The 16113-nt window shown below is 32.7% G+C and overlaps 2 protein-coding genes across 2 annotated transcripts; both read right to left on the bottom strand.

The window, feature by feature from the left end:
• Positions 1-6645: 6645 nt before the first annotated feature.
• On the bottom strand, positions 6646-8727 carry LOC130942262 (UPF0481 protein At3g47200-like). The gene is made up of 2 exons (XM_057870987.1): positions 8676-8727; positions 6646-7960 (listed from the first exon to the last, which is right to left on the bottom strand). Exon 2 carries the CDS (start codon positions 7958-7960, stop codon positions 6686-6688), a length of 1275 nt encoding a protein of 424 aa, XP_057726970.1. The 5' UTR covers positions 8676-8727; the 3' UTR covers positions 6646-6685.
• A 988-nt stretch (positions 8728-9715) lies between these two features.
• Positions 9716-10843, bottom strand: LOC130939223 (UPF0481 protein At3g47200-like). Its single transcript, XM_057867343.1, has one exon. It carries the CDS (start codon positions 10841-10843, stop codon positions 9716-9718), a length of 1128 nt encoding a protein of 375 aa, XP_057723326.1.
• Between the last annotated feature and the right edge of the window lie 5270 nt (positions 10844-16113).

The raw sequence follows: 16113 nt of genomic DNA on the forward strand, positions 1-16113 counted from the left end.
CATTGGTCAAAGAGTTGATAGCAAAGGTTGGTCTCGGTGTGGATACGCATAGAGTCTTCGTACAATCGAAGAATAAAGTTTTTACTAAAACGTCTAAAGGTATCTAGATCTGATCTACTATATATTTATTATTGGAATAAAATTTAAGCACAAAAATAAATCTTTAAGGATTACTTTCTTTTCTACCGCTGCGTGTTATGAACACATGGTAATCCTTCAAAAAGAAATGTTAGAGACTATTAGAATTTTTTATTTTTTATCATTATTTAGTCATCAACTTAATTTTTTTAGTCTAGTTTTTTTAGTCTAACAATTCAACAACATACTTTATTCTATACTTTTAAACATTGATAATTAATTGATGGTTAAAACAATAAATTCTAATGACCTTTTAATATTTCTCTTTAAATAATATTTGAAAGATAATTAAAAATCAATTCAAACAGTCTAAAATTATTTTATTTAGTATTTATTAGTTATTGCTAAAATAATTATGTAATTTTAGATGTAATAAATATATAATTACATATTTATATACATGAAATTATGGATATTATATCATATAAAATAACTTTAAATATTATCTCTTTAGTTTATATATAAATTTATCTATTAATTAAGAATATTAAATTTATAATAAAATTTATTATAAATTTATTTTCGCATGAATTATTTATAAACACTTATTATAAGTGGATATGAAGAAATAATAAAAAATATAATATATTGTATAAAAAAAAATGAGACGCAACCCAAGGAATAATGATTTATAATAATTGAACAGATGTAACAAAAAGATGTTGACTATGTCTATCTTCGATTGTCAAACTGTTGATTATTAGTTTAAGCTTTTCATTCCTCTGTTCATTACTTGTAACACAAAAATAGATTGTCAAACTGTTGATTATTTCTCCACACTCGTGGATTCCGTTATGGTACCAGAGCTCTCAGAGCCACCGTGTAAAGTGTTTATGGTTTGATTAATCTAAAAATTAAACTAATTTTTTGGTTAACAAAAAATATAGTATTAATTAATTAATTAAATTAGTTTTATATGATGAAATCGATTATTAATCGGTTAGTAAATTTAAAATCGGTTTTTAGTCGATTATTAAAGCAAAAATTGTTTTTGAAAAAATAACTGATTTATATATAAAAATCGATTTTTACATTAAAAACCGGTTTTTACACTAAAAAATCGGATTTTATACTAAAAAATTGATTTTTATACCATAAAATTCGTTTTTACATGTAAAAATAGATTTTTACACAAAAATTAATATTTTTACATACAAAAATCCAAATTTTTAAATTTTTTTAATTGAATATTTTTAATCTATTTTTTTTTCTTTCTGAATGATACGAGTAACATTTGGAAATCGTTCCTTTTTTTTCTTATCTCTTTTCAGCATTTTCTATAAAAAAAAAATTCTAATATAAATAATTTTCTTTCTAAATGATACGAGTAACTTTTTCTTATCTATTTCTTTCCATTTTTCTCCTTTTCTCTCCCCCTCCTATTCTCTCTTCCTTTTCTCTCCCTTTCTCCCCCTCCCCTCTTTCTCTTCTCTCTCTCCCCTCTCTCCCATTTCTCTCTCTCTCTCTCTCTCCCCCTTCTCTATCTCTCCACTTATCTTCCTTCACTCTCTCTCTCTCATTTTTCTCTCTCCTCTTCTCTTTTTTTTCTCTCTCTCCCCTCCTATCTATCTATCTCTCTCTCCCTTTTCCCTCTTTCTGCCCCTCCCCTTTCTTTCTCTCTATCATAGTTATCAGAACCGAATCGGTAATCAATCCGGTCATATGACCGGATCACTGGGTTACTGGTTCAATCGGTGGGTCACTGATTCACCCGGTTAACCCGGTTATAACTAAAAAAATATAAAATTATATAAATAAAATTAAAATAATGTCTTAAAACTTAAAATTTGAGTCTTACAAATATTAATAATCAAATATCAGGTCTTAAACATAACTAAAAATACAGCAACCAGCAACCAAAAATACAGCAACCAATAGCAACCAGCAACTAAAAATACAACAACCTTTCCACAATTCAGCAGATTTTAACCAGCAACAATAGAACAGTTAACTAATATACCAACCAGCAACCACTAGGCACCAACAATACAATTCAAGAATAATTTTAACTAACTTTCGACCAGCTTCAACAACTACTATAAAAAAATCAAATTTATCAACAGATTCCATAACAATAGGTCAATAACAGAGGCACTGACCTGAGGGAGCAGAGGCACTGAGGCAGAAGATGAATTGTTGCTGAGCTTTCTGACGGCGAGGTGGGGGAGAAGCAGTGACGGACGGGAGAAGTAACGATGCCGCAGAGAGTGACCTCGTCTAATGAGGGTTAGGCGATGTGAGGCACCCACAAACCACAGAAGCAAAAGCAATGAAGTAGAAGCAGAAGAAGCACAACCCACAAACGACCAATATAACAACGAACACGGCAAGGTGGGGGGAGAAGCAGTGACGGCCGGGAGAAGTGACGCCACCACGGAGAGTGACGACGCCGCGGAGAGTGACGATGACGTTTGGCAGTGACTGATGAGGCCGATTGATGAATTTGTTTTTGGTCTCAGACACTCAACTCTCAACACTCAAAAGATCTGTCTCAGTCTCTCAGATCAGATGCCATTAGGGAGATGTGAGTGAGGCAATGGGGAAGGGGGGATAGCCTAAGGTTCATTGATTTCAGATTCAACGAAAGGGGGGGAATGTCTGACGACGCCGTTTAAAAGAAACCAAAAAAAAAATACACAGACCCGGACCGAGTCAAATCACCCGGCTGTGTCACCGGTTTTCATCAAACCCGCCGGGTTGAACCGGGTTTTGCCGGGTCAATTGCATCTCCGGTTCAATGTGTGGCTCGGCCCGGTTAGGTGACCGGGTGACCGGATTTCTGGTCGAACTGACCGGATCGAGCCGGGTCTGATAACTATGCTCTCTATCCTTCTCTCCCTCTCTCCCCATGCTCTCTCTCTTCCCTTCCCTCTTTCTCTCTCCCCTCCTCTCCCTCTCTCCTTCTCTCTCCCCTCCTTTTTTTCTCTCTCTCTTTCTCTTTCTCTTTCTCTTTTTCTGTCTCTCTCTCTTTTCTCTCCCCATCCTCTTTCTCTCTCCCCTCTCTCTTTGTCCTCTTTCTCTTTCTCTTTTTCTCTCTTCTTCTCTCTCTCCTATCCTTCTTCTCTCTTCTTATCTCTCTCATTTTTTCTTTCTCCTCCTTTATCTTCTCCTCCTCTCTCTCTTCTCTCTCGCTTTAGAGAGAAGAGGAGAAAAGAGATAGAAGAGGGATAGAGATTGAGAGAAGGTTGAGGGAGAAAGAGAAAAGAGAGAGTAAGAGAAGAAAGAGAAGAAGGAGAGAAAAGAAAGAGAGGAAGAGGAGGAGAGAGAAAATGGGAGAGAGAAAGAAGAAAAGGAAAGAGAGAGGAGCGAGAGAGAGAAAGAGAGAAAAGAAAAGAAAAGAAAAGAGAGGGAGGGAAAGGAGAGAGAGAGAGGAAGGAGAGGGGAGAGAGAGAGAGAGGAAAGAGAGGAGAGAGAGAGAAAGGGAAAGAGAGAGAAGGAAAAAGAGAGGAGAAAGGAGAGAGATATGGGAGAGAGAGAAGGAAAAAAAGAGAGAGGGAGAGAAGGAGAGAGAAAGAGGAAACGGGAGAGAGAGGGAGAGAAGGAGAGAGAGAAAGAGAAAACGGGAGAGAGAGGGAGAGAAGGATAGAGAGACAAGGGAGACGAGGTGGAGAGAGAGAGGGGAGAGAGAGAGAGGAGGGAGAGGGGAGAGAGAGAAAAAGAGGAAAAAAGGGAAAGAGAGAGATAGGGGAGAGAAGGGAGGAGAGAAAGAGGGAAAAAGGGGAGAGAAATAGGGGAAAAAGAAGAGAGATAAGGGAAGAGAGAATAGAGAGAGAAGAGGAAGAGAGATAGAGAGAGATGAGGGGGAGAGTGAAAAGGAGAGGACAAAGAGGAGGAGGAGAAAGAGGAAAATGAGAGAGAGAGAAGGGAGAGAAAGGAAAAAGAGAGATAGGAGGAGAGAGAAAAGGGAGAGAGAGAGAGAAAAGAGAAAGAAGGGAGGGAGAGAGAAAGAGAGAGGAAGGGGGAGAGAGAGAGGGAGAAGGGGGAGAGGGAGAGAGAGAAAGAGTAAGTAATTTGATTTTGAAATTAGGTTTTGATTTTAATTTGGTTTTAGTTTTGATTAACTGTTAAAAATCGATTTTTTTTACTTTGGTTTTAGTTAACCAATTTTAAAAAATATGGATATAATTTTTAAAATTATTTTATTAAACTGGTTAAGATTATAATTTTTTAACCAATTAACCACATTTTAGTTTTTTTTATGAACACCCCTACCATCGTGTATGAAAAAGTAGTTAAGGTATGAGAAACTCTCAAGCTCTCGCGATAGAGTTTGATGATACAACTTGTGGGGTACCCACTGCTCAATCTTTCAACATGTCTGAAACGGAAGTCGACCATGACATTAATAGTTCAGATTTAGAGTTTAAGGTATTTATTTTTTGGTTTCCTCTTCATTTCTACCTTTAATAGCAACTTAATTTTCATGGAGCACTGCACTACTTAATTTCTCGGGAGAGCATGAGCATTCATCCCTAAAATTATGATGCCCTTCTATTAATCTATTTGTCATAGGCAATTATAAAACATTAACCTTTTTATCTTTGTATTATTGATGTTAATCCAAATCTGAATCCTTTTTCAATATCCATGAAGCAACTTTCATTGTACTTTGTATCTAAGATTTTTATTTGACAAAGCAGGTTCATGATGAAGTGATATTGGAAGGGCCAAGTGAGTCAGCTGAGGTAGCAAAGGCCATAGTTGTAGAATGCATGGCCAAACCCTTCCATGGAAAAAACATTCTAAAAGTCGACCTCTCCGTTGATACCAAGTGTGCTCAAAACTGGTACTCTGCCAAATAGAACATTCCATTATACAGCATGAAGTCCATGGCTCTATTTGGTAAATAAGTCATTTTGTTTGAAAGGCAAAATTAATGCCTCAAATAGGTATTATTATTTTCCTTCTTTGATTTCTATAGAGGTTTGGGGTTGTTTCAAGTGTTATGTTATGGTGATGCTAAAACATAACACATTTAACTTCCAAGACGGAAGCAAAAGGCCAAAATCAATGGTCTCGGCATTTGATTGCTTTAGTTGGCAGTTTTTTTTTTTTTTTTCATTTCACTATTTTGAATTACACCTAATTGTCATGCCTTGCATCATGAACCAGTATAGCCATTTTGCATGATGCCAGCATTATGTGATGTATATAAAATTGGTGGAAAATTAAAGTTTCTATTATTCTGTTTCTCTTGATTAGGGATGAGATTTGCAAACTTTTAAGATTTGTTTCGTTGCCTGTGCATAATTTTTTTTTGTTTGATTTATTTAGATTTTTGTGGACAAAATATTTAATCTAAATTAAAGATACTTAGGAATTATAGATTAACTTATAAATTTTATATAAAAATATTTTAAATTTTTAGATCATGGTGGGTGTTCAGTTAATACTTATTTGTCAATGTTTAAATAACATCCTCTATTGGATATCCACTTAATAATATTAACTTCTGGTTTAGTTGTATGAATGTTAGTATTTCTTTTTCATGTTACTTTTCGTAGTTTGCATACTTTCAAGTTGATTCAAGACTTTCTACGACTTAGTCTATAGACATTCTTTATCTTACAATTGAAATTGAAAAGCATTCCTCGCACTATTTAAGATAAAACATGACGTTTGAATGAGTTAATACTCAATTTGATTTTTGAATTTGAACGAGTTTTAATTTAGTTTTTGTACTTTCAATGATTTTTATTAAGTCTTCAAATTTTATAAACGTAATTCACATTAGTCATTGGGATAATTTTTAACACATAAATGTTAATAGAGCCTTGACATGGACAGATAAATATCACGCTGGAACTTGTAAAATGATGGCATTTTGGTTTCGGCGTTCAAATAGTCGAAAAATGATGTTGGATCATTTGTTTTGGGAGTAAAAGTTTCAATAAACACTACTTATAATGTTTTTCAGCTATTTAAATGCCAAAACAAAAACGGCATTGCTTTACGGAATCTAACGTGGTATCTAACTATTTACGTCAGTATTTTGTTAACATCTGTGCATCGAAAATTATCCTAAAAAAGACTAACTTGAGTCAAGTTCGTAAAGTTTGGAGACTAAATAGAAACAATAAATATTTTAGAGACTAAATTAAGATTTACGTGTAAGTTTAGCAAATTTTTTTGTGCCTTTGAATTTGGCATGAATTTAGCTTCTGATAAATATTAAATATTTAAAAATAATTTATTTTTATAATTTTTAAATATAATATTAATTTTTATTATTTTAATAAATTAGACAGTTACATATAGACATTATAATAATTATCTTTTGTTTATGTACTTAAAAAAAAAGACGTGTAAATAACATATAGAATACAACAATAAAAAAAAAATCACATTCAAACTTGATAGAATTACAGAAAAGGGAGCTACCATATAAAGTGGTCTTCAATAAATACATGGTTTATTCATGTTGATAACAAACATTTCAATTACTTTAAAATACAAATATATTAAATCTACCACATCATATTGAATATTAACATAATCATCCAATCAAATTCAATTCAAACAACACAACACAAACATTAATATAGTACTAGAGTACAACTTGGAGGATCGAGAATACTGTCTGAACAACAGTGAGAATAAGCAGAAAAATGGCAGCAATGGAAGCTACCGTCCTCCACGGAGTGTTGCAGTAGTCGCGCTTCAAAGTTGCTACTTTTCTGTTCCAAGGCTTCTCACAGAAATCATTCAAGCCTTTAAGAATACAACAATATTTCTCATTAACATCTGAAGTCAAAATGTTCACGGCAAGACCATTGAACATTTTAGCCACTGCATTGCTATCACCTAACCAATTCTCAATTATTCCTTTCTTAATCAACAAATCCACATCTTTGTCTGTGTCGATAAGAAAATCAATGACAAAGATGAAGTCAGTGAGGTAGGCTTCGTCCATACAGTGACATTGCTCGAAAGCTAACAAATTTCTCAAAACAACTTCGGTAAAGTCCTCCACTCTAATGAATGGAATTCTAAAAGTATGACCAGAAAGTTGCAAGTCTAGTAAGCATTTACTAGCTTTGTTTACCTCAAACTTCACTCCTGCTTCCCTCAGCTGAGTTGCACTATAGAGGTGTGTTACATGTGCTTCTCTTGAGCATTTAGAGATTGATAAGTCAGAAGATAATAACAGAAGCTTTCTTGTTAGGTCTGTGAAATGAGCTATTCTACCAACATTGGTTAAGGATAGCCCACCCCTATTACCAGAAATGATAACATGAGGAAGGATAGAACGAGTGAGAGTTAACAGTGAAGGATTTGAGGTAGAAGGAAAAGCTAGATTGTAAAGCTTCTCAAGAACAAAGAAAGGGACTTGATTCTCAAGCAACAACAAATCATATTTCAAATAGGTCGATAACCGAGGTGACAGAAAAAAGGCATCATGACTTGACCGCTGATGGAAATAGGACCTGATTAAAATCTCTAATATGAAGCAGCAGTCCACCAATATTACCATAACATGTTCTTCCTCTCTAAGCTTGATGTCATCTGAGTAGCAACCACGAACCTTTGGCTCCAGTTCTTGCACGCAACTCACAAAACTTTCCAGGTTCTTTGTCTCGGTTCTTTCAATGAATTCTTTGAAATACATTGTTTTCTGGCCCTCCATGTTTACCAATTTTTCGTTTCCATGGTGAAAAGGACCAATCGAAACAACCTTTGGAGTATATGCATCTTCGTTGAGCTTGCGAATCTCATGAGGCACCCTATAGATGCAGCATTCATCTGTAAAGAGAGGGTGTGCCTTCTCCATCTTTGCTTTAATCTTCATTATTGCAGCGTCACGAGGATTCGAATTTGCCATCTATATGTAATAATACTTAGGAACATAATAAGATATATTGAAAACAAGACAAAGAATAAAGATACAAAATTTTGTATTTATTGTATTTGATGATAAATTAAAATAAATTATGAAAATTTAAATTTTTTTTATTTTTTATTTAAAAATTTAAGACGAAAAATATAATAAAAAATATAATTATAAAAAATTAACCAGAATAATAAAAAAATAAAAAATAAATTATGCTTCTTATTAGTGTTTCCGTAGTCTTCGAGTTAAGATGAACACAAAATATACTAATTCAATATTTTTGAACACATTATTTTTATTCATGTATTTTCTATCAAACACAATTTAATGTCTCTATATCTCTGTTTCTATGTTTTATCTCTATAAACAAACGCAGTCTTATTTATTATGACATCCTTTAAAAATTTGCCATCTCAACATCAAATTTATTTACTATACAACATGATCTATCTATATAGTTACATTATCATCTTTATAATATATAATAAAAAATAATATTTATTTATAATTAACCAAAAATATTATTTATTTAGCACCGAAAGACTACGGTAATAAAATTATTTACTTTTATATTCTTATGAGAGAACCTTTATATTTGTCCGTATGATTATTTATTTCTTTACCTTTATAATTACTACTATATTATTAGTTAGTGTAGAAAAGACAAAAAGATATTTTTGCAAGATAATATAATAAACAAACTCACCTTGCGGCCTTTCTATGTATAAGAGTCTTGGCCGCCTTTGACTCAATGCCCTACAGCAACAATTGAACTTTCTGTCAGAAATCATTATTTTATGTGGTTTGAATAATAAACACTTCTAATAAAAACAAGACATTGTATGACATGGAAGGAATAGGAAAGACAACCTTACACAAAAACAAGTCGTGTTAGATGACAACAATTCCAAATAAATGGCAATAGATATAGTGATGAAGCTGCGAAAAGAAGCTGATCTTAGCTACATAACAAAGGTAAGTATATCACTTTTTCTTTTTGGATGCTCCTATATATTTATTTTTTTCATGCTCAAAGGCAAGTATCACCAAGATTATGAAATGAGAAACACATTTATACAAGATTGGCATTTATTTTTGTATTGCGTTACAAGATTGATGGTTGAGATTTGATGACTAGAATCTAAGTTTTAATACCAAAAAAAGAAGAAGAGTTTTTGTATTATTATTTATTTATTTTAAAGTGTTTCTATACATTTCAACTTCTATCTTTGCACCATATTCTTTATTCCTCAAACACATTGTTTTTTGCACACGATGAAGGACAAAGCTGCTGCTGTTAGAAATTAAATCATCCTCACTAAGTTGAAAATAAAACCAATATAATTATCTTCTCTTAAAATTATTTGTATCTCTTCCAGATATGCTAATCTCTATTACTCTATATATGTCATGTTGGTTAGTATTTCTTTTTAATCACTCTTGCTAGTTTGTATGATTTCTAGCTTTTAATTGGTACGTTGAGAAAAATCATGGCTATATATATGACATTGTAGCTTTGAATACTAATTTCGGAATAAAAGCGTGTAAATAATGCAAAGAAAACAACAATATTCAAACTTAGAGGTCTTCAATAAATAATAATTACATAACATAGTGACCCTTATATGATATATGGACTACACATATTCATAACAAACATTTTAGTTCTTCCAAAATACAAACATATCAAGTCTACCATATTATAATCATCCAGTCACAACACAAACATTAATGTAGCACTAGTATCTAGTGTACCACTTGGAGGATAGAAAATACTGTCTGAATAACAGTGAGAACAAGCAGAAAAATTCCAGCAATTGAAGCTACTGTCTTCCATGGAGTGTTGCAGTAGTCGCGCCTCAAAGTTGCGACTTTTTTGTTGCAAGGGTGGCCACAGAAAGCATTCAACTCTTTGAAAATACGGATATATTGCACATTGAAATCTGGATTTAAAACAGGCAGTGCAAGACCATTGAACATTTTAGCCACTGCCTTGCTATCACCTAACCAATTCTCAATTATTCCTTTCTTAATAAGCAAATCTACATCTTTTTCTGTGTTGATAAGGAAATCCAAGGCTACAATATAGTCAGCGAGGTAAGATTCCTTCATACAGTGGCATTGCTCAAAAGCTATCAAATTTCTCAAAATAGCTTCAGTAATGGCTGTCACGCTAATAGATGGGACTCTCAAACAATGACCTGAAAATTCCAAATCTAGCATGCATTTGCTATTTTTGTTTACCTTAAACTTTATTCCTGCTTCACTCAACTCAGTGGCACTATAAATATGGGGGAACTCTGGTTCTCTTAAGCATCCAGAGGCTGATGGCTGCAATAAGCGAGAGGATGTTAACAGAAATTTTCTTGATAGATCTATGAAATGAGCTATTTCATCCTCGTTGGATTCTATAAAATGAGCTATTTCATTCTCGATGGATAAGGCTTGAATATGACCAAACAGGATATTATTAGGAATGATGATACTATACAGAACAATATAAAAAGCGAGCCCTAGTAATGGAAATGGAGGAGAATCAAAAGCTAGGTTATAAAGCTTCTCAAGAACAAAGAAAGGGACTTGATTCTCAAGCAACAACAAATCATATGCTATAGGACTCTTTAAATTTTGTGGCAGAATAATGGCATCATGATGTGTACTCCCAAAATGGAACTTGAGTAAAAATTCTAATATAAAGCAGCAATCCACCAATATCACCATAACATGTTCTTCCTCAGTAAGCTTGATGTTATCTGAGTAACAACTACGAACCGTTGGTTCCAGCTCTTGCACGCAACTAACAAAACTTTCCAAGTTGTTTGTGATAGATCTTTCAATGAACTGTCTACAAAATATTCTTTTTGGCCCCTCCATGTTTAGCAAATATTGATCCCCATGGTGAAAAGGACCAATTGAAACAACCTTTGGAGTGTATGCATCTTCATTTGATTTGCGAATCTCATGGGACACCCTGTAGATGCAGCATTTCTCTGTGAATCGAGGTTGTGCTGCCTCCAACATTGCTTTAATCTTGATTGCAACATGAGGATTCCGATTTGCCATCTAGCTGTATAAATAGTATACAAAGGAAACATGTTTATTATAATTAGGTGAATTCAACTTCACGTGAATTTGATATCAGTCAAATCATCTAATAGCTCTCAGGTATCAACTTTACGTAAAGTCGACTATACCTGAGTTTCCACCTAATTGTAATCAACATGTTTCCTTATGATTATTTATTTATTTACCTTTATAACTATTACTATATTATTAATTAATGCTAGTAAAAAGACAAAAAGATATATTTTGGAAGATAATATAATATAGTAAGACAAACTCACATTGCAGCCTTTTAATATATACGAGTGTTGACTGGCTTTGACTCAGTGCCCTACAACAACGGTTGAACTTTTTGTCAAAAATCATTATTTTATGCGGTTTGAATGAAAAACACTTCCAATCAAAACAAGACATTGCATGGCATGGGAGGAATAGGAAAGACAACCTTACCAAAAAAGAAACAGTGTTATGTGATGACAACAATTCCAAATAAATGGCATGAGCATATTCAAGATGAGATAGATATAGTGATGAGGCTGGGAAAAGAAGCTGATCTTTGCTGCATAACAAAGGCAAGTATATATCACTGTTTTTTTTTCTTTTTGGATGCTGCTATATATTTATGTTTTTCATGCTCAAAGGCAAGTATATATCACCCGAGATTATGAAGAAACACATGTATACAAGATTGACATTTTAATACCCCAAAAAATGAGTTTGTGTATTATTATTTACAAGTATTTTTTTCCATAATAATATCACAAAATTATAAATTTTTTTAAAATAAATTGTATTTTATTATTTAACTTTTTATTATAAAATTTTAAAAATTAATAATATCTAATGTTTTATAATAAATATTAAAAATTTAATTAAATGAAAGAAAACGAAGAATAAGAGATTTTTATTCTGCTTTAGTGTCTTTTATGCAGTAAATATTTTATGGGTTAGTATTTTACTATTTTTTTTGGTTAGAAATACTTTTCGAATAGACACCTTCTAGTCAAGATATCAAAAAAAAAAAATAATTAATTGTTATATTTTTATTTAAAAATAATTAATTTTTATATTGTTATTTATTTATTTTTAAGTGTTTCAACATTTCAACTTGTATCTTTGCACCATATTCTTTGTTCCTCAAACACACCATATTTTTAAGCTTCTAAGGCTGTTTCCAAAGTAACTCCTCATTGGAGGAAAATTTTATTCAAGTAAAATTCTTACACTCAAGAAATTCAGCAACATAGTTGATAGAAATTCAGCTACATAACATAAACATTAATAATATAGTATCAATGTACACCTTGGAAAATAGAAAATACTGTTTGAATAACAGTGAGAATAAGCAGAAAAATTCCAGCAATAGAAGCTACTGTCTTCCATGGAGTGTTGCAGTAATCGCGCTTCAAAGTTGCAACTTTTTTGTTCCAAGGGTGGTTACAAAAAGCATTCAATTCTTGAAAAATACAAAAATATTTCACATTAAAATTTGGATTCCAAATATTGACTCCAAGACTATTGAACATTTCAGCCACTGCATTTCTATCACTTAACTGATTCTCAATTATTCATTTCTTAATCAACAAAACTACATCTTTGTCTGTGTTGATAAGAAAATCAAAGAAACAGATATAGTCAGCAATGTAGGGTTCGTTGATATAGTCACATTGCTCGAAAGCTAACAAATTTCTCAAAAAAATTTCAGTAGTGTCGTCCACATTAATGAATGGAATTCTCAAAGTATGACCAGAAAGTTCTATGTCTAGTAAGCATTGGCTGTTTTTGTTTACCTCAAACTTCACTCCAGCTTCATTCAACTCAGTTGCACTATAAATTTGTGTTACCTGTGCTTCTATTGAGCATCGAGAATTAAAGTAATTGTTTAAATAGAATTTTTTGATAAAGTATAAGAAAAAAAAGCTAATATATGTATGCTTTCTTTCCTCTTCAATCGGTCTTTGTTTATTTTTATATTCACATATGGAAAATAATTTAACGTATGTCTTGGTGATTATTTATGTCTTTATCTTTATAACTAATTCTATATCAGTTAATGTAGCAGAAAGGTCAAAAAGAAAATTTTGGAAGATAATACAAGACACACTCACCTTTCAGCCTTTGTGTATTTGGAAAGTGAAACGATATGAGAGTGTCGCCTTTGACTTAGTAGTGAAGTACCCTATACAACAACACCTCACAAAAGTTTTGGAAGTATCACAAGTGATTATATGGCATGGTGAATACGGCACACAAGCTTATAGAAAACATGAGATAGATATATAGCTGAGATGGGGAAAAGAAGCTGATCTTAGCTGCAAAACAAAGACAAGTATATGATCCCTTTATTTTTTCTTGGATGCTCAAAGGCAAGTATCACTGAGATTATGAATTAAGAAACATATTTGTACAAGGCTTAGCCTTAAAGTATACTACAGTATGACTAGTGATTGACACATTATAATTTACTACTGCTAGCTTTTCCTTTTGGCATTACAAGAGTGTGGTTGAGATTTAATGAGTAAAAGCTAAATTTTAATATAAACAAAACGAGTTTGTGTATTATTAACTTTGTTACTTTTAGTACTTTACTTGGCTCACCATTGTTTTGTGACAAAGAATAGCAAGCAAGTAATGCAGAAGAAAATTGTGTAGTTTTAGTTCATTTCACAAAGTATTCAAATACACAATAGAAAGATATTAGAGGATGTATATATTTACGTGTAATCCAATTAGATTGTGTTATATTCCAGCCAGCAAGTTAGTTAGAATAAAACCAGATTTGGTAGTTTTAGTTAGACCATTCAGCTAAGACCAACTATATAAACCTGATAACCAAGATTATCAGTTTAAGCTTTTCATTCCTCTGTTCATTACTTGTAACCCAAGAATAGATTGTGAACCCTTGCGCGTCACTTTGATTGGTTTCGTCATTGAAGGTGGTTACTTGTATAAGAAGCTTCCAAATCAAGGCTGCTGAAACAGCAGCATCATCATTCTCTTCTTCCTTCTTCCGTTCTTGATTCACATATTCTCATCTCTTCTTTTCTTCTTTTTTCTCAAGCTCGCACAATAGAGTTTGATGATACTGCCTGTGGGATACCCACTGCTCTATCATGATGTTTTTAAAGCTAAATTTTTTGATATTCTGGAAAGTTAGTATCATGATAACTGCTAATAAAACAAAATTATGCAAGTGCCTCAAAGTGGCTACTTCTCTGTGCCAAAGATGTTTACAGAAAGCATTCTCAGCATTAAAAGTTTCATGGATAATGTTCTCCTCAAGACTGCTTTCCTATCACCTAAACAATTGATTTGGGAGCATGATTGTTTCAAAGCTACAAATGTTCCCGAAGCAGGTAAAGATCGTAATGTTTCAAACCTTAAGATAGAACATGATGTTTGAATACTAATTTCAGAATAAAGATGTGTAAATAATGTATAGAAACCAGCAAGCAACAATAAAAAAATCACATTCAAACTTGATACACAATTACAGAGAAGGCAGTTGCCTTATGCAGTGGTCTTCAATTACAAGGATATCAAACATTAATCTAGTACTACTGTACTCCTTGGAGAATGGAAAATACTGTCTGAATAACAGTTAGAACAAGCAGAAAAATTCCAGCAATAGAAACTACCGTCTTGCATGGAGTGTTGCAATAAGTCGCAACTTTTTTGTTCCAAGGGCGTGCACAAAAATCATTCAACCTTTGAAAAATAAGGGAATACTGCACATTAAAATCTGGATACATAATGTTCACTCCAAGACCATTGAACATTTTGGCCACTGCATTACTATCACCTAACCAATTCTCAATTATTCCATTCTTAATAAGCAAATCTGCATCTTTGTCTGTGTTGATAAGAAAATCTATCACAGCAATATAATCAGCAAGGTAGGATTCATTGATGCAGTGACCTTGCTGGAAAGCTAACAAATTTCTCAAAACAACCTCAGTAATATCTTCTACTCTAAAGAATGGGATTCTCAAAGTATGACCAAAAAGTTGCAAGTCTAGTAAGCATTGACTGGCTTTCTTTACCTCAAACTTCACTCCTGCTTCCTTCAACTCAGTTGCACTATAAATTTGCAACTTTCTAAGTTGTTTGTCTCGGATCTTTCAATAAATTGTTTGCAATATAATCTTTTATGGTCCTATATTAATTTTTTTGAGGGACTAAAACCAAAACACCCTATATTAAATCCTTTTAAATTAGTTTGTATATAGTCTCCACTCAACTTAAAGTCCTATTAACACCGATAAACAATACGAAAGCCCCATGAGCAAAACAAGATTAGTAAATTACTTAATCCTTTCAATAGTAGTTATTCGGGCAGAGCATATAACACAAACCTTAAAAATAGCCTCCGAAAGACTTGCCTGAAAGGAAAATATATAAACAATTAATTGTTCTCCAAGGGATGCCAGAAAAACTATGGCACATCAAAGGACCAATAGACATGGCAACTTGCTAATGCAGAGAGAACTAGATAAACATTTTTTCATTAATGTATTTCTAATAAGCAAATGCTGAATAAGATCATCCAACATAAACATGTAGAGGGAGTTTTTCATCTTTGTGATTTCAATACTGAGATAATAACTAAAGATTTTTAACCTCGTCAAGTCAAATTCAAATACATTTCCAAATTTACTGAATAATACTTCCAGTATAAATTGCATGAACATGCAAGACAAATATGCCCTAAGGTATTAACCATGGTTACCTCCTATCTTGTTGTCAAAGGCCTCATGAACATCACTATACCTATTGTAAAGAAGACATTCTTCTAGAGTCAGCTTGCTTTTCAAATATGAAGGCAAGGGTTTATGTTTATGTACCTCTATACCTATTGTAATCATAACTCACTAAAATGATTCAATAGTGGATACACCCTTACATTCTCCTTTTAGAGCATAAATAAACTAAAGTAGATAACCAATTCAGAATACTGGTAAGAAGAACTTACCATGCTGCTCCCCCTTGGGGACGGGCACCCCCATGAGTTTCAAGTAATAAATTAACTGTTTGAATTTGTATAGTCATTCCATCTGAAATCTGATGGAAGTCCACAGTCA

This window comes from Arachis stenosperma, chromosome 7 (genome assembly GCF_014773155.1).
Source record: "Arachis stenosperma cultivar V10309 chromosome 7, arast.V10309.gnm1.PFL2, whole genome shotgun sequence".
Lineage (NCBI taxonomy): Eukaryota > Viridiplantae > Streptophyta > Magnoliopsida > Fabales > Fabaceae > Arachis > Arachis stenosperma.

Coding starts and splice junctions, on each gene's coding strand:
- LOC130942262 (XM_057870987.1), bottom strand. CDS start 7,960: ATGGCAAATTCGAATCCTCGTGACGCTGCAATAATGAAGATTAAAGCA.
- LOC130939223 (XM_057867343.1), bottom strand. CDS start 10,843: ATGGAGGGGCCAAAAAGAATATTTTGTAGACAGTTCATTGAAAGATCT.